The 24,373-nt window shown below is 39.3% G+C and overlaps 1 protein-coding gene across 5 annotated transcripts in view; it reads right to left on the bottom strand.

Annotated features, from left to right (window-relative positions):
• Positions 1 to 275: 275 nt before the first annotated feature.
• Positions 276 to 24,373, bottom strand: part of LOC127871071 (protein fuzzy homolog) — a 48,425-nt gene continuing 24,327 nt past the window's right edge. For 2 of the 5 annotated variants that reach the window (XM_052413758.1, XM_052413723.1), the window contains exons 5-12: positions 23,870 to 24,067; positions 13,637 to 13,732; positions 10,063 to 10,166; positions 9,040 to 9,104; positions 4,913 to 5,014; positions 3,495 to 3,627; positions 2,538 to 3,101; positions 276 to 2,505 (exon numbers count right to left, since the gene is read on the bottom strand). In XM_052413758.1, the coding sequence (XP_052269718.1) occupies positions 3,044 to 3,101; positions 3,495 to 3,627; positions 4,913 to 5,014; positions 9,040 to 9,104; positions 10,063 to 10,166; positions 13,637 to 13,732; positions 23,870 to 24,067 (756 nt within the window). In that variant the 3' untranslated portion in view covers positions 276 to 2,505; positions 2,538 to 3,043. The remainder of the gene's footprint in view (positions 2,506 to 2,537; positions 3,102 to 3,494; positions 3,628 to 4,912; positions 5,015 to 9,039; positions 9,105 to 10,062; positions 10,167 to 13,636; positions 13,733 to 23,869; positions 24,068 to 24,373) is intronic. The other 3 variants (XM_052413731.1, XM_052413739.1, XM_052413749.1) reach the window with 3 other exon arrangements.

Raw genomic sequence — 24,373 nt, 5'->3', positions numbered from 1 at the left:
CACCTCCATGAGATACACATGCATGCCAAATATCAAGTTGCTATCTTTAATATTGCTAAAGTTATGTCCGATGTTAAAGTTTGACGCAAACAAACCAACAGGGCAAAAACAATATGACCCGCCGTATAGACTGGGGGACATACAAATATTAAAAACATACAAAACTAGAGCTTTGTCACAGACATGACGTATACCCCAACGTGCCGCATTGACACAGACTATTTTGCATGCTGTCTTCACAAAACGAGAATCTAATTTATGGCGATTTTTAAGAATTATTATGCCATTATCATTTATAGCCATTTTGACCTTTGAACTCTTTTAATTCTTTCACATGACACGCCGTCCAATGACTGTGAACAAAATTAATGTACAGAGTCATTTTAAAATCTCACAATGAATGACATAGTTATGGCCCAGACAAGATCATTTATTGCCATTTTTTACCTTTGAACTAAAAGTGTGACCTTGACCTTGGAGACATAGACGTAATTCTTTTGCACAACACACATTGTCCAATGATGGTGAACAAATGTACCAAATGATTTTAAAATCTCAAAATGACCAAGACATTTATGGCCATGACAAGCTCATTTATGGCCATTTTTGACCTTTGAACTCTAAATGTGACCTTGACCTTCGAGATTTTGACGTAATTCTTTCGCGCCACACACCGTCCAATGATGGTGAACATATGTGCCAAATGATTTTTAAATCTCACAATGAACGACAAAGATATGGCCCAGACAAGCTCATTTATGGCCATTTTTGACCTGTGAACTCAAAGTGTGACCTTGACCTTGGAGATATCGACGTAATTCTTTCTCGCGACACAACGTCCAATGATGGTGAACCAATGTGCCAAAAGATTTTAAATTCTCACAATGAACAACATAGTTATGGCCCAGACAAGCTCATTTATGGCCATTTTTGACCTTCGAACTTTAAGTTTGACATTGACCTTGGAGATATCAATGTAATTCTTTCGCACAACACACCGTCCAATGATTGTGAACAAATGTGCCAAATGATTTTAAAATCTTACAATAAGTTACATAGTTATGGCCCAGACAAGCTCATTAATGATCGTTGAACTCAAAGTGTGACCTTGACCTTGAAGATATCATCGTAATTCTTTCGTGCGACACACCTTCCAATGATGCTGAACAAATTTGCCAAATTTTTTTAAATCTCACAATAAATGACAAAGTTATGGCCTGGACAAGCATTTGACCTTTGAACTCCAAGTGGGACCTTGACCTTTGAGATATTGACATACTTTTAAAACACTACACACTGTCCAATGATGGTGAACAAATGTACCAAGTCATTTTAAAATCTAACGATAAATGACATAATTATGGTCCGGACAAACTTTCAGTTAAAAACACACTTAGTGACCCCGTGACCTAGGTTTTGACCTGGCATGACCCGTATTCAAACTTGACCTAGACATCATCTAGATACATCTTCTGACCAAGTTTGTTGAAGATCGGATAAAATTTCGGGACAGACCGACAGACCAACAAAGTAACTCCAATATAGCCCCCATTACCAGTGGTAATGGGGGTATAATGACAAATTTTACTAAAATTGTGTTTTAACTTTGCTGCAAAGATTTATATAGGTACATGTAGTGCTAGGTAATCAAACACATGTTGATTCTTTCCCACTAGGAAACAAGTTTGCAATTGATATTTTCTTCAATCATTATGCAAATACACTCATAACAATTACTATGTTATTTCATGTGCAGTACTGATCCATTAATACTTGGGATAACAACAGTACAAGTATTTTAGATCATGTTCAGTACTGATCCATTAATACTTCGGATAACAATAGTACATGCCTTTTAGATCATTTTTGATACATTAATGCAACAGCTCATGGCTTACTCTTTCAAAACAATTTGGCACAAATAATATCCTTAATTATAACAGTCCTACAAAACAGCAGTAGCTTGTAAGTTTAATAAACACTTATGATTCATTTCACATAAACCTGATTGAGCAGCTATAAATTATGTGAACATAAAGTTGCTGACATGATCTTGCTATATGATGATAATCTAAAAGTACTTAAACAAACTTGAATTTATTTGAACAAGTTATAATATACAGGCTTTGCTAAGAATTGTTTTTAAAAACATATATCATTTTCCAAAATTGAATTTAAACAGTCTCTGTACAGACAAAATTATGAATGAATAGTCTATGTCAAGTTTGTAAATTAAGACATGAGTTGCAATTTTTAGATTTTTTTACAAAATACTGAGTCATATCAAAATACATTAGTGATAACAAAAATAATGGTTTTGTGAGAGCACAAAAAGAACTACATATCATATTTCTTTTCTTCTGAGAAAAAAGAAACAATATTACCAAAAAACAAAATACAGTCCACACTATGTCTTGTAGTTTCAAAGTCTTGAAATGTCAGAGATTCTTTGGCAGCCCCTAAGATTTTTTCCCATTCTGAGTACAATCTGAACATTTGCAACACCTGCACTCCTTTGTCTTTTCCATTTATTACACCTGCACTCCTTTGTCTTTTCCATTTGTTACACATGCAACCCTTGTCTTTTCCATTTGTTACACATGCAACCCTTTGTCTTTTCCATTTGTTACAAATGCAACCCTTGTCTTTTCTATTTGTTACACATGCAACCCTTTGTCTTTTCCATTTGCTACAATTACACCCCTTTGTCTTTTCCATTTGTTACACATGCAACCCTTTGTCTTTTCCATTTGCTACAATTACACCTCTTTGTCTTTTCCATTTGCTACAATTACACCCCTTTGTCTTTTCCATTTGCTACAATTACACCCCTTTGTCTTTTCCATTTGCTACAATTACACCCCTTTGTCTTTTCCATTTGCTACAATTACACCCCTTTGTCTTTTCCATTTGCTACAATTACACCCCTTTGTCTTTTTTCATTTGCTACAACTACACCCCTTTGTCTTTTTTCATTTGCTACAACTACACCCCTTTGTCTTTTCCATTTGCTACAACTGCATCCCTTTATCTATTCCATTTACTACAACTGCACCCCTTTGTCTTTTATTAAAGCGAACAAAGTCTTTTCTGTGATGGATCTGCAATTAAATAAATATTAAAACTAAATGAAAAACATAAATTTTTACAAATAACAAAATTAGTAACATAAACATTTTTATTAAACATGATTGTTTTTTATGCAAGCTTCAAGAGCTAAAAACAATTGAAAGGACTAACAACCTAACAAAAGTCTCTATCTCATTTTTACACAAGTGATTGTAATGATCAAAAACAATGTCTATTCATTACAACTGCAATACATGCCAGCTACAAATAATGATTCAAGGCACACAAAAAAGCGTGTGACATTATCAATATTATTACAACTGCAATACATGCCAGCTACAAATAATGATTCAAGGCACACACAAAAGCGTGTGACACTATCAATATTATATATTTTTATTACATAAAACACACACTTCCCTTACCTCATGGCAAATGTTGGAATACTGGGTTTGTACAAGGCGTAAATCTGATGAGGTGGTGAAAGCATGGCGTAACATTTGTGAGTGTCTGTTGTCAAGTACGTATCCATAGCAACATGAGTGAACTCTGAGGGACCTGAAAAAATATCAACATTCTTGTGAATCATAGTCATTTGTTAAGTGTACACATGACTTCCCCATACTAGAGCAAACATCTGCAATAAGATGTAGGTATACAAGGGCTGTCCAAAGACATCGGGCTTGACTGTTCTTCCATATAACCCGTTACCACATATATATATGTATTCTGACGTGTTTGTAGTCTCTTAGAAAGTTATTGTAACCCAGCCAGAAAATTCCCCGACCACCATGGTAATCAAACCCGGGACCTCCCAGTTCCAAATCAGACAGAGACTCTACCGCGTCGCTATAAAAGCTAGATCATATAGCAAGGCAGTATAAGTTCTCCTCATACCGTACCCTGCTACACACACACCCTCCAATTGTGAAATTTTTCCACAAATTTCCTATTGCCATGACATCTGTGGGACGTCTGACACACATGGTTTTATACGATGGGTGCCAATGTAACCCAGCCAGAAAATTCCCCGACCACCATGGGGATCGAACCCGGGACCTCCCGGTTCCAAATCAGGTAGACACTCTACCGCGTCGCTATAAGAGCTAGCTCATATAGCAAGGCAGTATAAGTTCTCCTTATACCGTACACTGCTACACATTATATTTCATTGAAGACCTTTCTTATTCGATTCAAGTTTTAGAGGCTTCGTTTCCAACCTTAGATACTGATAGCTGCAAACAGCATAAAACCTGCGAGTTACTCACAGGCTGTTCTGGTTTTATGCTGTTTGCACATAGCATTTTCTCTTTGCCTCGAGTGGGAAAGGGTTAAATAGTGTAATGTGCATTTTTTGCTTGTCACCTGATTAAATAACCCTGAAGACATGTACAAAATATAATATTTGTACAGCAAATGTATTATAAAAACCTGAACTGAAAATTCTAAACTTAATATAAAGATTCTAAATTTGACTAAGACTGGTTGACCTGTGTCATGCAAACATTCGTGTTGTGCCATATGCGGCAAGCATAGCTCTATATCTGTGGTGCTTACAGTTTCACAGTCATATAGTTTTTGCAGCTGAATTTTATCATGCATTATAGTCTTAATAATTAGATAACACTTAAGTTGACAAACCAAAAAATATTTTGTACCTTGAACTATCTAATGATTAGTTGAACTAAGAGCATACAAATAAATTGGACAATAGGTGAAACCAAATTGAAGAGCTATAGTAGATAGTACAGGGTTTCCATCTTGCAAGCATGATGTTAAAGGAGTTTTCTTAAACACAGTTTACTAGTGTCTTCTCTCAAAAAGTCTACAACACTACTGGTACCTTTGCCACTGCCTTCGACTTTAGAAGAGAAGAAATTCCCCACCACATGCTTATAGTAAGACCTCAGTATGTGCCTCCTCTCATGTTCTTCTAAAGGATCATCTGCAATAAACAACAAGAGACTGCAACAAACATCTTCAGCACCCCAGCAACATTTTGCCCGCAATTTTCAAGGGCAGATTACTCAGGAATGTGTGGACTGTAGAGCATATCTTTCATACATTTATGGTAAATAAAAGTTTTAACTCGATATGAAAAACAAGCACATTTGTTGAATTGATATCCACCCCTGCCAAATAAACTTTGTTAATTGATGGTTTCAGAAGTAAATGGAAACAAGAGATGTGTTTGTCAGAAACACAATGCCCCATACGGCGCCGCTTTGATACATATTTTTTTACCTAGAAGGATGACCTTGACCTTGACCTTTCACCACTCAAAATGTGCAGCTCCATGAGATACACATGCATGCCGAATATTAAGTTGCTACGTGAAGGGACATAGAAGTTATGAGCATTTTTCGAAACCTTAACGCGAAACCTAAATGCAAAGTGTGACGGAAGGACGGACAGTCCGATCACTATATGCCCTCTTTCGGGGGCATAAAAACTGAAGGGCAAGAATGTAAAGGGTTATGGATTTTGTGAATGGCATTCGTCCTCATTTATATCTATAAACCCATGTTCATGTTGAAATCTTGTATCATGTCTGAAAAATTACATCATACACCACCAATAAAGGGCAATAACTCTTATTTAAGAAAGTGTAGGGTTATGGTTCATGTGCATGGTTCTTTTCCTTATTGATATCTATACACCCATAAAGATTCATGTTGACATCTTGTATAGTTTATGAGATCTAGCCCTGAAAAGTAAGTCACACATGGACTGACAGACTGACGGAAGAACAACGCAAAAGACTACATCCATCTTCATTTTCCAGGGGATAAAAATTTCTATCAATTTACTTATAAAATGTGTATGCAGACAAAACTAAACACAAAATGTCTTAAAAACGACCACTTTCAGCAATTGGGGCAGCAACTTGAGGTCTTGATGGTTTGATTCTCCTAAAGGACACTTAGGCCGTGCATGATCCTTTATCTGAGAAAATTCGAAAGATTTTCTTGTTAGACCACAAGTACTGTTGCTATCCAGAAAACAAACAAATGTTTCAGAAGGCCTAAAGGTATTTAATGGAATAAAAAGGTTTTCACAGATAAACAAAGCTCTAGGACCAGAGAATTTTGGGCTAATAAAATGTCTCCATATAGAAAGATTTTTGTTTGTAGTTTTTAATGTATTATCGATTTTCATCTACAATACAGTCTCAATGATTTAAGTTTTTGTATAGCTTTTATGACCATCTGACAAACTAAAGCATTCACATGCTTTCAATAATATGGCAAAAATCTTTAAAACACCATACAAAACAATATTCAAGCTTTAATCATTAACAAGTATTTATGAAATGATTATCATACCTGATGCCCTGAACACAGTATATATACTGAAAATACAAACACAGTGGTTGGCACAGGATTAATTTTATGGAGAAATCACTTATCTATGGACCGGCATTTAGAAGAAGTCATCAGAAATAAAAAAGAAGTCATGTTCTTTGGTTATATCTTATATATCTTGTAATTAGTAGCATTCTTTTTCCATTTGAAATCCCTGAATAAAAAATGAAAATTGTGAATCCTGCTAATTCAATTATCTTAATTGTTAATTGAATGAAAAGTAAAATAAACAACAAAATAAACAACTCACTTAGAGCTGTCAAGTGTGCATAAAAGTGCTAAATATATAATTATCAGACATTTTAATGCATTAGATTAAATGGATTTTAAACCGAAGTGAACAAATCAGTTGTGTGTGCTGGATTTGAATGGGGGGGGTGGGTGGGCATTACAGGTATTGTTTGTTAATGGATTTACTTAACAAGAGCACCGCATAACGGCTGCCACGCTCGGCTGCAAAAGCTTGTCAATTTTTTATTTCTTTTTAGGTCACCTTGACCTTTGACCTAGTGACCCAACAAGAGATGTGTTTGTCAGAAACACAATGCCCCCTTATGCCACTTTGAAATAAAATTTATATTTATCATTTGGCAGGTATAGACATCATCTCCCTTTAAAGCTTTATTACTTCCCTTGGATTTTGTCCAATCCAACCGGGGGGGGGGGGGGGGGGGGGGGGGGGGGTCTGTAGACAGTTAAAAATGACCAAGTCAGACATCACTGAAAACCAAGGCCTGTGGTTTATCAAAGAGATCATAGCCAGAGTTCATCATGTATGTATGGACATAAGTCCACTGGTATTTAATGTAAACTAGCATTCACAAATTAAAACAGGTAAGAAATGATAATTATATCAAGTGATGTGTTCGTCAAAAACACAATGCCCCCTATTGCGCCGCTTTGAAATAAAATTGCTATTTATCATTTGGCAGGTATAGAAATCATCTTCTCTTTTTAAAGCTTATTACTTCCCTTGAATTGTGTTGAATCCAACCGGGGGGGGGGGGGGGGGGGGGGGGGGGGGGGGGAAGGGTCTCACAGTCAATTATGACCATGTCAGACATCACTGACAACCAAGGCATGTGGGTTAAAAGAGATCATAGCCAGGGTTGATCATGTATCTATGGACATGAGTCCACAGGTATGTAATGAACATCAAAGAAATTATAATTATATCATTTTAAAAAAAACTTTGACAAATCAATCATTTGAGTTATAAATAATCAAAATAATAAATCTGTACAGTAACTTTGAAAAGAACTTCAATTCTTGGTAAGGAAATATATAATATGAGATTTATAATTATATAAATTACTTCCCTTGAAAATAATTGTCTCTAACAAATCTCTATTTTTAGTAGCAAATAATTAAAAGCCACTACCGTGACTGTGATTGACCACTCCAAATGTGCAGCTCACTGAGATACACATGCATGCCAAATATATAAAGTGGCTATGTTCAATATTGAATAATTATCTCCCTTTTAAAAGCTTATTACTTCCCTTAAATTTGTATTTTTTACCGTAGACCGTAAAGGATGACCTTGACCTTTTACCACAATGTGTTTGTCAGAAACACAGTGCCGCCTACTGCGCCGCTTTTATTTATTTAACAAAAATATATACGTGTGCAGGTCAGATAACTATGTCCATTTAAAGCTTATTACTTCCCTTGACTTTGTTTTTTAGACCCTATACCTTTAAGGATGATGTTCACCTGGAAATTTTACCACTCAAAATGTGCAGCTCCATGAGATACACATGCATGCCAAATATCAAGGTGCTATCTTCAATATTTAAAAAGTTATGGCCAATGTTAAGGTTTTAGCACGACGCCTACGGCGGACGGCGAGCTGGCTACGACAATAGCTTGGGTTTTCTCTGAAAACAGCCTCGCTAAAAATTATAACAAAATGGATTTCTCCTCACTCTTAATACAAAGCAAAACAAGCAAATTTATTGAATTGATATCCCCCACCAAATAAACTGTTTATGAATCGGTGAAAATCGCTTTATATACAGTATAATCATAAAGGGTAGGGAAATATTTACTGGTAATAGGTAATAATTAAGACAAAGTGTAGCGTAATTGTTTTTATGAATTGCAATTTTCCTCATTTATATCTACAAATCAATTAAGTCCCATTTTGAAATCTTGTAGCGTATCTGAGATATAGCTTGGAAAAGTTACATCATACAAAAACAACAAAGGGCAATAACTTTTATTTGATAAAGTGAAGGGTTATGGTTCTTGTTTATGGCACTTCTTCCGAATGATTTTTACATACCCATGAAGTTTTATGTTGACATATCATATCTGAGATTTTAGCCCTGAAAAGTTCCATCATACAAAAACAACAAAGGGCAATAACTCTTATTTAAGAAAGTGAAGGGTTATGGTTCTAAAGCATGGCACTTCTCCTCATTGATATCAATACACCCATGAAGTTTCATGTTGAAATCTTGCATGGTATCTGAGATATTGCCCTTAAAAAAATCAACAAACGAAAAAAAGTAAAAATAAATCTTATCATATAATCAACATATAGAAAATTTCCAGTCAAAAAACAATATAAACTATTGACTATCATAAAAATTAATTTTACCATCGTTTCCATGAGGGAATATCGAACATAAGCATCTGTTGGTTTCAGTGTTGACAAGCACAAATCTGAAACGAAAGTATTGAATATGTTAAAAGTAGAAACATACAAACAAGCAGAAAATGACAGACCAACAAAAGCCTTAGAGGACAGACTTGATAGGTATACCAGCAAAAACAGTATCGTTTACAAACAGTCCTTTGTAACTGTTGCTATACTACATAAAGCCTATTTTAAATATGATATTGAACAACAACCATCTACTATCACTACTACCATATTATGACTATGCGCAAACTTCTAGTGTCCACAGTGACCTGGACCTTGAAGGAACCGACATGGTCAGTGTATGAGTATTGGTTCAAAGTTATCTTGACATCCAAAAATGCGAGACAAAGTTATTGGAAATATGCATAAACTCAAAGTGTCCACTGTGACCTTGACCTTTGAGTGACATGGTTCATGCATATAACAGGATGTCTTGATAGTGAAAGGACTGACATTAGAATGTACTTTCGCTTTATACATATAAAGAATAAACAATTTCCAATGTTCACGGTTACTTTGACCTTAAAAAGAGCATCATAGTTGTTGCATGGAATACATCATCTTCATGAACAACAAAGTTATTAATGGGTCAAGAACATGCACTTTGACAATGTTGATCACAAGAAAAATGCACAAAATCCAACTGTCCAGATTGCATGTGACCTTGATGCATGTGAGAGCCCTGACCTTGATATGATGATTAACCCTTTACCACTTAGGTATGTATTTTAATGCATTTGTAGTCCCTCAGAAAACTAGATTTAATTAAAGAACTTTCTTGCTAGATTCAAGTTCTAAATGCTTAATTCCAACCCTAAGAAACTAATGAGCAGCAAACAGCACAACACCTGAACAGACTGTGAGTTACTCGCAGGCTGTTTTGGTTTTATGCTGTTTGCACATAGCCATTTTTTACTTTGCTTCTGTGTGGGACAGGGTTAATTTATTCAAAAATGAGGTTGCAAAGTTTGTTCTTACCCAAGTAAACTTGTATCTAAAGTAGATGATATAGAGAAGTTGGTAGGATGAACTAGAAGAATGGAGCGCAGCAGATCATAACTTGCTCGCCAGAATCTCCCGACCTAAAAAATAAATATCATTATTCCTTCTTAAGTGGAAAAGAAGTTTGTGGCAAACAAACAATTAGAACTAAATGACACAATCAATATGTGACAAATTATTTTGTCTTACTTATACATTTGATAAATGCTAGATAATCTCATCAAATATTTAACTCTGGACGTATTTTGTTTGTTTGTTGGACTAAAAAATACTACATGTTTAGAGATGAATAAAACAATACTGACAAATGATTTTTCTATCCCTCAAATATATTGAATTGAAACAATAAGTGATACTATCTACTGGGACATTCCCATGTGACTTTTTGCATAAACAAGGTAAACTGGTGCATACCTGGCAGACATGTTCCTCAGAAGACCAAACAATTTTTGAACTAAGTTGAGGCATCATAGGATCAAATGTTGTGAGAAAATTTCATGATAGTTTGGCAAAAAATGTGACTTATAAGTAAACATGACTCACTTAAAAACCAGACTGATTATGTACTTAAGATAAATATTCTGACCAAATTGCAAATATGCCCTATTAAGTATTCTCAAAGTGTTGACAGAACACTACAAATGACACTTAACGGAAAATGGCCTTTGAAACAAATTCCTTAGGTGAACTAGACCTATGTGAAATGCAAGAATGGTTAGGCCCACTTCTTCCCCCAGCTCAGGTGAGCTAGAACTATGTGAAATGCCAAAATGGTTAGGCCCACCTATTCCTCCAGCTCTGGTGTGCTAGAACTATGTGAAATGCCAGAATGGTTAGGCCACCTCTTCCTCCAGCTCTAGTGAGCTAGAACTATTTGAAATTCCAGAACTGTTAGGCCCACTTCTTCCTCCAGCCCAGGTGAGCTAGAACTATGTGAAATGCTAGAATGGTTAGGCCCACCTCTTCCTCCAGCTCTGGTGAGCTAGAGCTATGTGAAATGTCAGAATGGTTAGGCCCACTTCTTCCTCCAGCTCAGGTGAGCTACAACTATGTGAAATGCTAGAATGTTTAGGCCCAACTCTTCCTCCACCTCTAGTGAGCTAGAACTATGTGAAATGCCAGAATGGTTTGACCCACCTCTTCCTCCAGCTCTAGTGGGCTAGAACTATGTGAAATGCCAGAATAGTTAGGCCCACTTCTTCCTCCAACTCAGATGAGCTAGAACTATGTGAAATACTAGATAGTTAGGCCCACCTCTTCCTCCAGCTTTAGTGAGTTAGAACTATGTGAAATGCCAGAATGGTTTGACCCACTTTTTCCTCCAGCTCAGGCATGCTAGAACTATGGGAAATGCTAGAATGGTAAGGTCCACTTCTTCCTCCACCTCTAGTGAGCTAGAACTATGTGAAATGCTAGATTAGTTAGGCTCACTTCTTCTCCAACTCAGGTGAGCTAGAACTGTGTGAAATGCAAGAATGGTTAGGCCCACTTCTTCCTCCAGCTCAGGTGAGCTAGAACTAGGTGAAATGCTAGAATGGTTAGGCCCACTTTTTCCTCTAGCTCAGGTGAGCTAGAACTAGGTGATATGCTAGAATGGTTAGGCCCACTTCTTCCTCCAGCTCCAGTGAGCTAGAACTATGGGAATTGCCAGAATGGTTTGGACCACTTCTTCCTCCAGCCCAGGTGAGCTAGAACTATGTGAAATGCTAGAATGGTTAGGCCCACCTCTTCCTCCAGCTCTGGTGAGCTAGAGCTATGTGAAATGTCAGAATGGTTAGGCCCACTTCTTCCTCCAGCTCAGGTGAGCTACAACTATGTGAAATGCTAGAATGTTTAGGCCCAACTCTTCCTCCACCTCTAGTGAGCTAGAACAATGAAAAATGCCAGAATGGTTAGACCCACTTCTTCCTCCAGCCCAGGTGAGCTAGAACTATGTGAAATGCTAGAATGGTTAGGCCAACTTCTTCCTCCAGCTCAGATGAGCTAATACTATGTGAAATGCTAGAATGTTTAGACCAAACTCTTCCTCCAGCTCTAGTGAGCTAGAACTATGTGAAATGCCAGAATGGTTTGGCACACTTCTTCCTCCAGTTCAGGTGAGCTAGATATAAGTGAAATGATAGAATGGTTAGGCCCACCTCTTCCTCCAGCTCCAGTGAGTTAGAAATATGTGAAATGTCAGAATGGTTAGGTCCACTTCTTCCTCCAGCTCAGGTTAGCTAGAACTAGGTAAATTGCTCGAATGGTTAGACCCACCTCTTCCTTCAGCTCAGGTGAGCTAAAACTATCTGAAATGCAAGAATGGGCCCACTTCTTCCTCTAGCTCAGGTAAGCTTAAACTATGTGAAATGCCAGAATGGTTAGGCCCACTTCTTCCTCCAGCTCAGATGAGCTAGAACTAGGTGAAATGCCAGAATGGTTAGGCCCACCTCTTCCTCCAGCTCAGGTGAGCTAGAACTATGTGAAATGCTAGAATGGTTAGGCCCAACTCTTCCTCCAGCTCTAGAGAGCTAGAACTATGTGAAATGCTAGAATGGTTAAGCCCACCTCTTACTCCAGCTCAGGTGAGCTAGAACTATGTGAAATGCTAGATTAGTTAGGCCCACCTCTATCTCCATCTCAGGTGAGCTAGAACAATGTGAAATGCGAGAATGGTTAGGCCCACTTCTTCCACCAGCTCAGGTGAGCTAGAACTATGTGAAATGCCAGAATGGTTAGGCCCACCTCTTCCCCCAGCTCTAGTGAGCTAGAACTATGTGAAATGCCAGAATGGTTTGGCACAACTCTTCCTCCAGCTCAGATGAGCTAGAACTAGGTGAAATGCTAGAATGGTTAGACCCACCTCTTCCTCCAGCTCAGGTGAGCTAAAACTATCTGAAATGCTAGAATGGTTAGGCCCACCTCTTCCTCAAGCTCAGGTGAGCTAGAACTATGTAAAATGCTAGAATGGTTAGGCCCACCTCTTCCTCCAGCTAAGGTGAGCTAGAACTATGTGAAATGCTAGAATGGTTAGACCCACCTCTTCCTCCAGCTAAGGTGAGCTAGAACTATGTGAAATGCTAGAATGGTTAGGCCCACTTCCTCCATCAGCTCAGGTGAGCTAGAACTATGTTAAATGCTAGATTGGTTAGGCCCACCTCTACCTCCATCTCAGGTGAGCTAGAACTATGTGAAATGCTAGAATGGTTAGGCCCACTTCTTCCACCAGCTCAGGTGAGCTAGAACTATGTGAAATGCCAGAATGGTTAGGCCCACTTCTTCCTCCAGCTGTAGTGAGCTAGAACTATGTGAAATGCCAGAATGGTTTGGCCCACCTCTTCCCCCAGCTCAGATGAGCTAGAACTAGGTGAAATGCTAGAATGGTGAGGCCCACTTCTTCCACCAGCTCAGGTGAGCTAGAACTATGTGAAATGCTAGATTGGTTAGGCCCACCTCTACCTCCAGCTCAGGCAAGCAAGAACTATGTGAAATGCCAGAATGGTTAGGCCCACGTCTTCATCCAGCTCTGGTGAGCTTAAACTATGTGAAATGCTAAAATGATTAGGCCCACCTCTTCTTCCAGCTCTGTAAGGCCTGGACTGGGTCCACACAGAACACAGACCTCCACATTGCGGGTCAACTGGAACGTCATTAACCTGTGAGGCACCTGAATCAAACACAACCATAAACAAGAGGGCCAAGATGGCCCTAGTTCGCTCACCTGAGGGGAGTCGGTTAATTCAATCTTTACCAAACGTCAAACTTGACCTAGATATTGTCTAGACAAACATCCTGGTCTTACATCATTATTCAACCAAAACTCTGGTGTATTGAGTGTTTACGAGGTTTTTGTAAGACCTATATTTTGAGTTGACCCCTCATGAACCAAACATCAAACTTTGCTTACAAAAATAACAAGGGCTGTAAAACATGCATGCCCCCCATATGGGCTGTCCGTTGTAGTGGCAGCCATTGTGTGAATACAATTTTTGTCACTGTGACCTTGACATAGTGACCTGAAAATCAATAGGGGTCATCTGTGGGTCACGATCAATGTACCTATGAAGTTTCATGATCCTAGGCGTATGCGTTCTTGAGTTATCATCCGAAAACCATTTTACTATTTCGGGTCACCGTGACCTTGACCTTTGACCTAGTGACCTCAAAATCAGTAGGGGTCATCTGCGAGCCATTATCAATCTACCCATGAAGTTTCATGATCCTAGGCGTATGCGTTCTTGAGTTATCATCCGGAAACCATTTTACTATTTCGGGTCACCGTAACCTTGACCTTTGACCTAGTGACCTAAAAAACAATAGGGGTCATCTGCAAGTCATGATCAATCTACCCATGAAGTTTCATGATCCTAGGCGTATGCGTTCTTGAGTTGTCATTCAAAAACCATTTTACTATTTCTGGTCACCGTGACCTTGACCTTTGACCTAGTGACCTCTAAATCAATAGGGGTCATCTGCGAGTCATGATCAATGTACCTATGAAGTTTCATGATCCTAGGCCCAAGCATTCTTGAGTTATCGTCTGACAACCATCTGGTGGACGGACCGACAGACCGACAGACCGACCGACAGACCGACCGACCGACAGACCGACATGAGCAAAGCAATATACCCCCTCTTCTTCGAAGGGGGGCATAAATATAATGACCAAGATTCATAAAATCTGAAACAAAATTGTGATTTCAAGTGTTTACAAAGATTTTGTATAATATAATGAAAATTTTGACAATCTAAGGACAATAATTATGGCATTTATTATGCGATCGAACTTGACCGAGATCTTGTGGCCATATAGATTCTCAGCAACTTTGATTAAGAATGCTTGAGAAATTAGAATGCTAGAGTGGACAGAAGGACGGCAGACAAAGACCAATGCTAAACTTCACCTGAGCAATCAGGTGGGCTAAAAAGTGTGTGTTTTTTACCGATCTGAGCAATTTTCCAACTTGTCTGAGAAATCAATAACACCAATGTATTGACTAAGTTTCACGATGATAAGGCAAAAAATGTGACTTCTATAGTGTTCAAAAGGTTTCTCTCTAGTCATATAAGGAAAACTGCCCCCCCCCCCCCTGGCGGCCATGTTTTTTTACCGATCGGGATCATTTTCAAACTCATCTGAGATATAAATAAAACCTTTTTTTCTCCAAGTTTTATGATGATTAGGCAAAAAACGTGACTTCTTTAGAGAAAACTGCCCCACCCACTGGCGGCCATGTTTTTTCACTGATCTGGACCATTTTCGAACTCAGTTGAGATATCAATAAAACCAATGTTTTGACTAAGTTTCATGATGATTGGGCAAAAATTGTGATTTCTACAGTGTTTAAAAGGTTTCTATATAGCCAAATAAGGAAAACTGCCCCGCCCACTGGCGGCCATGTTTTTCAACGGAACAGAACCACTTTTGAACTCAACCAATATATAATAAAGACAAGCATTTTGACAAGTAACATGAAGATTGGGAATGAAATGTGACTTCTACAGTGTTTACAAATTTTTTCTTTTTTTTTACCTAGTGACCTAGTTTTTGACCTGGCAAGACCCAGTTTCAAAATCGACTGAGATATCATTTGGACAAAGCTTCTGACCAAGTTTCATGAAGATCCGACAAGTGGCCTCTAGAGTGTTTACAACCAAATGTGGACAACGGACAGAGGGACTGACGGACAGACGACGGAGAAAGACCGATCACAAAAGCTCACCTGAGTAATCAGGTGAGCTAAAATATATTAACAAGTTTTTACCAGCTAAAACAAGAATATCAGTGAAACTGATAATTGCTCCCCAATTATGCACTTTGTCAATTTATATGTTCATTGAAAGCATGGGATCAGATTATTGAGCCCATTACTCTTTGAAAGATCAACTGACAGGAAGAATGCCATTGACCTGACATTTTAGAAGAATGAGAAGAAAAAAAATGACATTGACCTAAAATTGGAGCAGAATATTACAAGAAGAATGACATTGACCTGACTTGAGCAGAATGTGACAGGGAAAATTACATTGAACTGACATTGGAGTAGAATCAAACAGGAAGAATGACCCTGACCTGACATTGGAGTAGAATGTGACACGGAGAATGACATTTACCTGACACTGAGCATAATGTGACAGGGAGAATGACATTTACCTGACACTGAGCACAATGTGACAGGGATAATAAAATTTGCCTGACATTGGAGTAGAATGTGACAGAAAGAATGTCATTGACCTGACATTTGAGCAGAATGTGACAGGAAGAATGGCATTGACCTGACATTGGAGCAGAATGTGACAGTGAGAATGCCATTGACCTGACATTGGACCAGAATGTGACAGGAAGAATGTCATTGACCTGACAATGGAGCAGAATGTGACTGGAAGAATGACATTGACCTGACATTTGAGCAGAATTTGTCAGGAAGATGACATTGACTTGACATTGGAGCAAAATGTGAAAGGGGAATGGCAATGACCTGACATTTGAGCAGAATGTGACAGGGAGATGTCATTGACCTGGCATTTTAGTAAAATGGCATTGCCCTGACATTTAAGGTGAATGTGACAGGAAGAATGACATTGCCCTGACACTGGAAACAGAATGTGACAGGGTGAATGACATTGACCTGACATTTGAGCAGAGTGTGACAGGGGGAATGACATTGACCAGACATTTGAGCAGAATATGATAGGGACAATAATGTTGACCTGACATTGGAGCAGAAAACGACATGGCGAATGAAATTGACCTGACAATTTAGTAGAATTACATTAACCTGACATTGGAGCAGAATGTGACAGGAACAAGAGATGTGTTTGTCAGAAAAATAATGCCCCTTATTGCGCCGCTTTGAAATAAAATTTCCATATATCATTTGGCAGGTTTAGAAATTATATCCCTTTAAAACCTTATTACTTCCCTTGGATTGTATTTTTTGACTTTTGACCTTGAAGAATGACCTTCACCTTTCACCACTCAAAATGTGCAGCTTCATGAAATAAACATGCATGCCAAATATCAAGTTGCTGTCTTCAATATTGCGAAAGTTATGGCCAATGTTAAAGTTTTCGGACAGACGCAGAGACTGACAGACTGACAGACGGACTGATGGACAGTTCAACTGCTATATGCCACCCTACCAGGGGCATAAAAATAACATTGACCTGACATTGGAGCACATTGTGACAGGGAGAATGGTATTGACCCTACATTTGAAAAGAATGTTACAGGGAGAATGACATTGACCTGACATTTTAGCAAAATGTGACAGCGAGAATGCCATTCCCTGACATTGGAGTAGAATGTGACAGGCAGAATGAGATTGACCTGACATTTAAGTAGAATGACCTTGACCTAAGAATAGTAGAATATGACAGGGAGAAATACATTGACCTGACAATAGAGTATAATTAGACAGGGATAATGATATTGACCTGACATTGGAGTAGAATATGACAGGGGCAACGACATTGGTCTTATATTTGAAAGGAATGTGACAGGGAGAACAATATTGACTTGTCATTTGAGCAAAATGTGACAGGAAGAATAATATTGACCTGACATTTGAGCAGAAATGTGACAGGTAGAATGACATTGACCTGACATTTGAGTAGAATGTAACAGGCAGAATTACACTGACCTGACATTTGAGCAGTATGTGACAGGGAGAATGACATTGACCTGATATTTTAGTAGAATGACATTGACCAGATATAATAGAAGAATGTGACAGTGAATGACATTGATCTGGCATTGGAGCATATATGACAGGGAGAATGACATTGACCTGACATTAGAGTATAATGTGACATGGAGAATGACACTGACCTGGTATTTGAGCAGAATTTGACAAGGAGAATAACATTGACCTGAAATTGGACCAGAATATGACAGGAAGAATGACATTGACCTGACATTAGAGCAGAATGTGACAGGAAGGATGACATTGACCTGACATTAGAGCAGAATGTGACAGGAAGAATGACATTGACTTACATTAGAGCAGAATGTGACAGGAAGGATGACATTGACCTGACATTAGAGCAGAATGTGACAGGAAGGATGGCATTGACCTGACATTGGAGTAGAATGTGACAGGAAGAATGACATTGACCTGACATTGGAGAAGAATGTGACAGGAAGAATGACATTGACCTGACATTAGAGCAGAAAGTGACAGGGAGAATGACAATAACCTGATATTTTAGTAGAATGACATTTAATTGACATTGGTATCGAATGTTACAGGAAGAATGACATTGACCTGACATTGGAGCAGAATGTATCAAAATGGGCATGTCCAGCCTAAGCCGCATATAAGTTTTCAAATTTTGATCATGAGTATCTATAAGCTTATGCACATACAGAATGTTATTTGACTGTAACTAACTCCCTCAAAAATTACTGATAAGGAATGAGATAACAATATACGCCGTCCATCTTTAAGAATACCACATATAAATTCATTATTGTCACTTTATTAAGGTCATAACTACCTTCTAAAAAACCTACACAAGAGGGCAAAGATGGCCCTAGTTTGCTCACCTGAGAGGAGTCGGTTCATTCAATCTTTACCAAATGTCAAACTTGACCTAGATATTGTCCAGACAAACATCCTGGTCAAGTTCCATCATTATCTCATCTGCGAGTCATGATCAATGTACCTATGAAGTTTCATGATCCTAGGCGCAAGCATTCTTGAGTTATCATCCGGAAACCATTTTTCTAAGTTGAGTCACCGTGACCTTGACAGAAATTGTGTGAATACGTTTTTTGGCACTGTGACCTTGACCTTTGACCTAGTGACCTGATAATCAATAGGGGTCATCTGCGAGTCATGATCAATATACCTATGAAGTTTCATGAACCTAGGCATAAGCGATCTTGAGTTATCTTCCAGAAACCATTTTACTATTTCAGGTCACCGTGACCTACACCTTTGACCTAGTGACCTGAAAGTCAATAGGGGTCATCTGCGAGTCATGATCATTGAACCTATGAAGTTTCATGAACCTAGGCATAAGCGTTCTTGAGTTATCATCCAGAAACCATTTTACTATTTCAGGTCTCCGTGACCTTGACCTTTGACCTAGTGACCTGAAAATAACTAGGGGTCATCTTCCAGTCATGATCAATGAACCTATGAAGTTTCATGATCCTAGGCATAAGCGTTCTTGAGTTATCATCTGGAAACCATTTTACTATTTCGGGTCAATGTGACCTTGACCTTTGACCTAGTGACCTGAAAATCAAAAGGGGTCATCTACGAGTCATGATCAATGTACCTATGAAATTTCATGATCCTAGGCCTAAGCGTTCTTGAGTTATCATCTGGAAACCATTTTACTATTTCAGGTCATCGTGACCTTGACCTTTGACCTAGTGACCTGAAAATCAATAGGGGTCATCTACGAGTTATGATCAATGTACCTATGAAGTTTCATGATCCTAGGCATAAGCGTTCTTGAGTTATCATCCGGAAACCATTTTACTATTTCAGGTCATCGTGACCTTGACCTTTGACCTAGTGACCTAAAAATCAATAGGGCTTATCTTCGAGTCATGATCAATGTATCTATGAAGTTTCATGATCCTAGGCATAAGCGTTCTTGAGTTATCATCCGGAAACCATTTTACTGCTTTGGGTCACCGTGATCTTGACCTTTGACCTAGTGACCTGAAAATCAATAGGGGTCATCTGCGAGTCATGATCAATGTATCCATGAAGTTTCATGATCATAGGCATAAGTGTTCTTGAGTTATCATTCGGAAACCATTTTACTATTTCGGTTCATCGTTACCTTGACCTTTGACCTAGTGACCTGAAAATCAATAGGGGTCATCTGCGAGTCATGATCAATGTACCTATGAAGTTTCATGATCCTTGGCATAAGCGCTCTTGAGTTATCATCCGGAAACCATCTGGTGGACGGACCGACCGACATGAGCAAAACAATATACCCCCTCTTTTTCGAAAGGGGGGGGGGGGGGCATAATGTGAAAACTGCCCCCCTCACAGCAGCCATGTTATTCAACTGACCAGAACCATTTTTGAACTCAACTCATATCAAGGAAACAAATGTTCTGAGCAAATTTCATGAAAATTGGTCAAAAAATGTGACTTCTACTGTGTTCACATGTTTTCACTATATACATATAGAGAAAAATGCTCTGCCCACTGGCGGCCATGTTTTTTCACCGATCCCGACCATTTTCAAACTCCTCCGAGATATCAATAAAACAAATGTTTTGACCAACTTTCATGATGATTGGGCAAAAATTGTGACTTCTAGAGTGTTTACAAGGTTTCTCTATAGCCAAATAGGGAAAACTGCCACTATATACATATAGAGAAAAATGCCTGGCCCACTGGCAGCCATGTTTTTACACCGATCTTGACCATTTTCGAACCCATCCGAGACATCAATTGAACCTATGTTTTGACCAATTTTCCTGATGATTGGGCAAAAATTGTGACTTCGAGAGTGTTTACAAGGTTTCTCTATAGCCAAATAAGGAAAACTGCCCCGCCCACTGGTGGCCATGTTTTTCAACGGATCGGAACCACTTTTGAACTCAACCAAGATATCATTGAGACAAACATTTTTACAAAGTTACATGAAGATTGGGCATGAAATGTGACTTCTACAGTGTTTACAAGGTTTTTCTTTTTCTTGACCTAGTGACCTAGTTTTTGACTCGGCACAACCCAGTTTTGAACTCAGCCGAGATTTCATTGGGACAAAGCTTCTGACCAAGTTTTATGAAGATGGGACAAGAAATGTGGCCTTTAGAGTGTTTACGAGCAAATGTTAACGGACAGACGTACATACGACGGACAAAGACCGGTCACAAAAGCTCACCTGAGCAATCAGGTGAGCTTAAAATTAATTACATTCTTTTATTATTAAAGAACAAGCTCCTGAAAAATAATTGGCATGGAACAACTAGACGGTGTGTGCTGGTTCAGGCTTTAAGGAAGGTGGAACAACTAGACGGTGTGTGCTGGTCCAGGCTGTAAGGAAGGTGGAACAACTAGATGGTGTGTGCTGGTCCAGGCTGTAAGGAAGGTGGAACAACTAGATGGTGTGTGCTGGTCCAGGCTGTAAGGAAGGTGGAACAACTAGACGGTGTGTGCTGGTCCAGGCTGTAAGGAAGGTGGAACAACTAGACGGTGTGTGCTGGTCCAGGCTGTAAGGAAGGTGGAACAACTAGACGGTGTGTGCTGGTCCAGGCTGTAAGGAAGGTGGAACAACTAGACGGTGTGTGCTGGTCCAGGCTGTAAGGAAGGTGGAACAACTAGACGGTGTGTGCTGGTCCAGGCTGTAAGGAAGGTGGAACAACTAGCAGGTGTGTGCTGGTCCAGGCTGTAAGGAAGGTGGAACAACTAGACGGTGTGTGCTGGTCCAGGCTGTAAGGAAGGTGGAACAACTAGACGGTGTGTGCTGGTCCAGGCTGTAAGGAAGGTGGAACAACTAGACGGTGTGTGCTGGTCCAGGCTGTAAGGAAGGTGGAACAACTAGAGGGTGTGTGCTGGTCCAGGCTGTAAGGAAGGTGGAACAACTAGACGGTGTGTGCTGGTCCAGGCTGTAAGGAAGGTGGAACAACTAGACGGTGCGTGCTGGTCCAGACTGTAAGGAAGGTGGAACAACTAGACGGTGCGAGCTTGTCCAGGCTGTAAGAAAGGTGGACCAACTAGACGGTGTGTGCTGGTCCAGGCTGTAAGGAAGGTGGAACAACTAGACGGTGTGTGCTGGTTCAGGCTGTAAGGAAGGTGGAACAACTAGACGGTGTGTGCTGGTCTAGGCTGTAAGGAAGGTGGAACAACTAGAAGGTTTGTGCTGGTCCAGGCTGTAAGGAAGGTGGAACAACTAGACGGTGTGTGCTGGTCCAGGCTGTAAGGAAGGTGGAACAACTAGACAGTGTGTGCTGGTCCAGGCTGTAAGGAAGGTGGAACAACTAGACAGTGTGTGCTGGTCCAGGCTGTAAGGAAGGTGGAACAACTAGACGGTGTGTGCTGGTCCAGGCTGTAAGGAAGGTGGAACAACTAGACAGTGTGTGCTGGTCCAGGCTGTAAGGAAGGTGGAACAACTAGACGGTGTGTGCTGGTCCAGGCTGTAAGGAAGGTGGAACAACTAGACGGTGTGTGCTGGTCCAGGCTGTAAGGAAGGTGGAACAACTAGATGGTGTGTGCTGGTCCAGGCTGTAAGGAAGGTGGAACAACTAGACGGTGTGTGCTGGTCCAGGCTGTAAGGAAGGTGGAACAACAAGAGGGTGTGTGCTGGTCCAGGCTGTAAGGGAGGTGGAACAACCAGACGGTGTGTGCTGGTCCAGGCTGTAAGGAAGGTGGAACAACTAGACGGTGTGTGCTGGTCCAGGCTGTAAGGAAGGTGGAACAACTAGACGGTGTGTGCTGGTCCAGGCTGTAAGGAAGGTGGAACAACTAGACGGTGTGTGCTGGACCAGGCTGTAGGAAGGTGGAACAACTAGACGGTGTGTGCTGGTCCAGGCTGTAAGGAAGGTGGAACAACTAGACGGTGTGTGCTGGTCCAGGCTGTAAGGAAGGTGGAACAACTAGACGGTGTGTGCTGGTCCAGGCTGTAAGGAAGGTGGAACAACTAGACGGTGTGTGCTGGTCCAGGCTGTAAGAAAGGTGGAACAACTAGACGGTGTGTGCTGGTCCAGGCTGTAAGGAAGCTGCCTATAATGTTTTCAGATCTTGTGTAGGAATCAATTATTATTCATGATTAAATATTCCCTGAAGTCTGGTGCATCACAACATGCACAGGTCCACCTTGAGGGGATTATGCATAAACATATTCATCAAATTTGGATAATAGCTTCCTGTCATTCAACCCAAAAACCTTACATGAATTAGAATATGTCATAATATTAAGCAAAGGGGAATAACTCATTTGCCTGAAACGACAACAAAGGGATGCTTTATATATAGTATATAGTTTCATAATATTTGGATCATTACTGTATGAAATCTTGCATGGAAACAAAACAAGTGACAAAAAGAAGAGCGGAAAGACAGAAGGAAGGAAATAACTACAAAAGGAAGGAAATAACTACAGAAGGAAGGAAATAACTATCAGGCAAATCTGTATCAAACCCATGCAATCTTCATTTAATGATTGAGCATCAATAGATTCCAACCTCCTTGTGAGTTCTTTTTTTATTTTATTATTTGCTCTGATGGCTTTTAAAAAAAAAGTTGAGACTAAAGTAATAACATTATGTATGGGCATAAAGTTCATTTCATTATTTATTATACTTATAATATGGAAAAATTGTGTCAAAAGATTTAAGTTAATGCTCTACAGATAATTGCCTTGGCATTCAATAACGAATTAAGTAAACTGCAAGTGGTTACTGCACCATGGTGCTCAATTGGTCATTGTTGGCTTGTGTACTTTTAAGTATACTTAAATGTACCCTGGGTTAGGAAAATATACTAAAACATACCCGGCCAATTTAGACTGTACTCGAGTTTTATTGCCGCAAAAATTTTGATGTCGTAAAATTTGCTAAGGAATACGATACAAAATTTTCTTTGAACAAAACCTGCCTCAACATCCTTTTTGTAGTATGAGTTTTTATAATATAGAGGCCATTATACAAACTATTGACATATATATGAACATAATTAATTTTTAAAAAAACACCAAAAGACCAAGTATACTAAAGAGTACTGGGGTACATTTAACAAGTAACCAAACCAAAAATGACCAATAAAGTGTTATTGGCAGAACAATAAATTAATTAAGAACATTAAATGATAAAACAACATATCACCTCTGGACTAAGATTAGGCAAAAACACCGGGATATCTCTAGATGAGCACTGTGTCAATGACGATACAAGCATGGAGAGCAACACTAGCTCTTCACTGGTTAGACTCCACCATTTCCTGGTTGCCACTGCAACCTTACCATGCACCATAAGACATCCGTACGGACTGGCAGCGCAATCAGCAAAGGCATCAAGGAAGCTCTGCAATCAATAAGCACATTAACATAATCCTGTAAGCCATGGTGCACTTAGTCACAAATAGGACAGGTCACAGGTTGCAAGATAAAATAGTAAGAAAACATTTTGATCAACAGTCAACAGAGTCACATATGCTTGCTTCTAAATGGGTATTTATCTTAAAACAAGAAGGCCAGGATGGCCCTAGTGCGCTCACCTTTTTTAAACAGGGCCTTGTTCATTGCTTAGTTGAAAATTCAGTACTCTTAGTCTAGAGCATATTTAAGATTGTTTCTCTTCTGTTTACTTTTGCAGTGTGAGAATATGATT

Source organism: Dreissena polymorpha, chromosome 1, assembly GCF_020536995.1.
Source record: "Dreissena polymorpha isolate Duluth1 chromosome 1, UMN_Dpol_1.0, whole genome shotgun sequence".
In the NCBI taxonomy this organism is placed as follows: domain Eukaryota; kingdom Metazoa; phylum Mollusca; class Bivalvia; order Myida; family Dreissenidae; genus Dreissena; species Dreissena polymorpha.
This window is presented reverse-complemented; position numbering and strand designations above follow the sequence as displayed.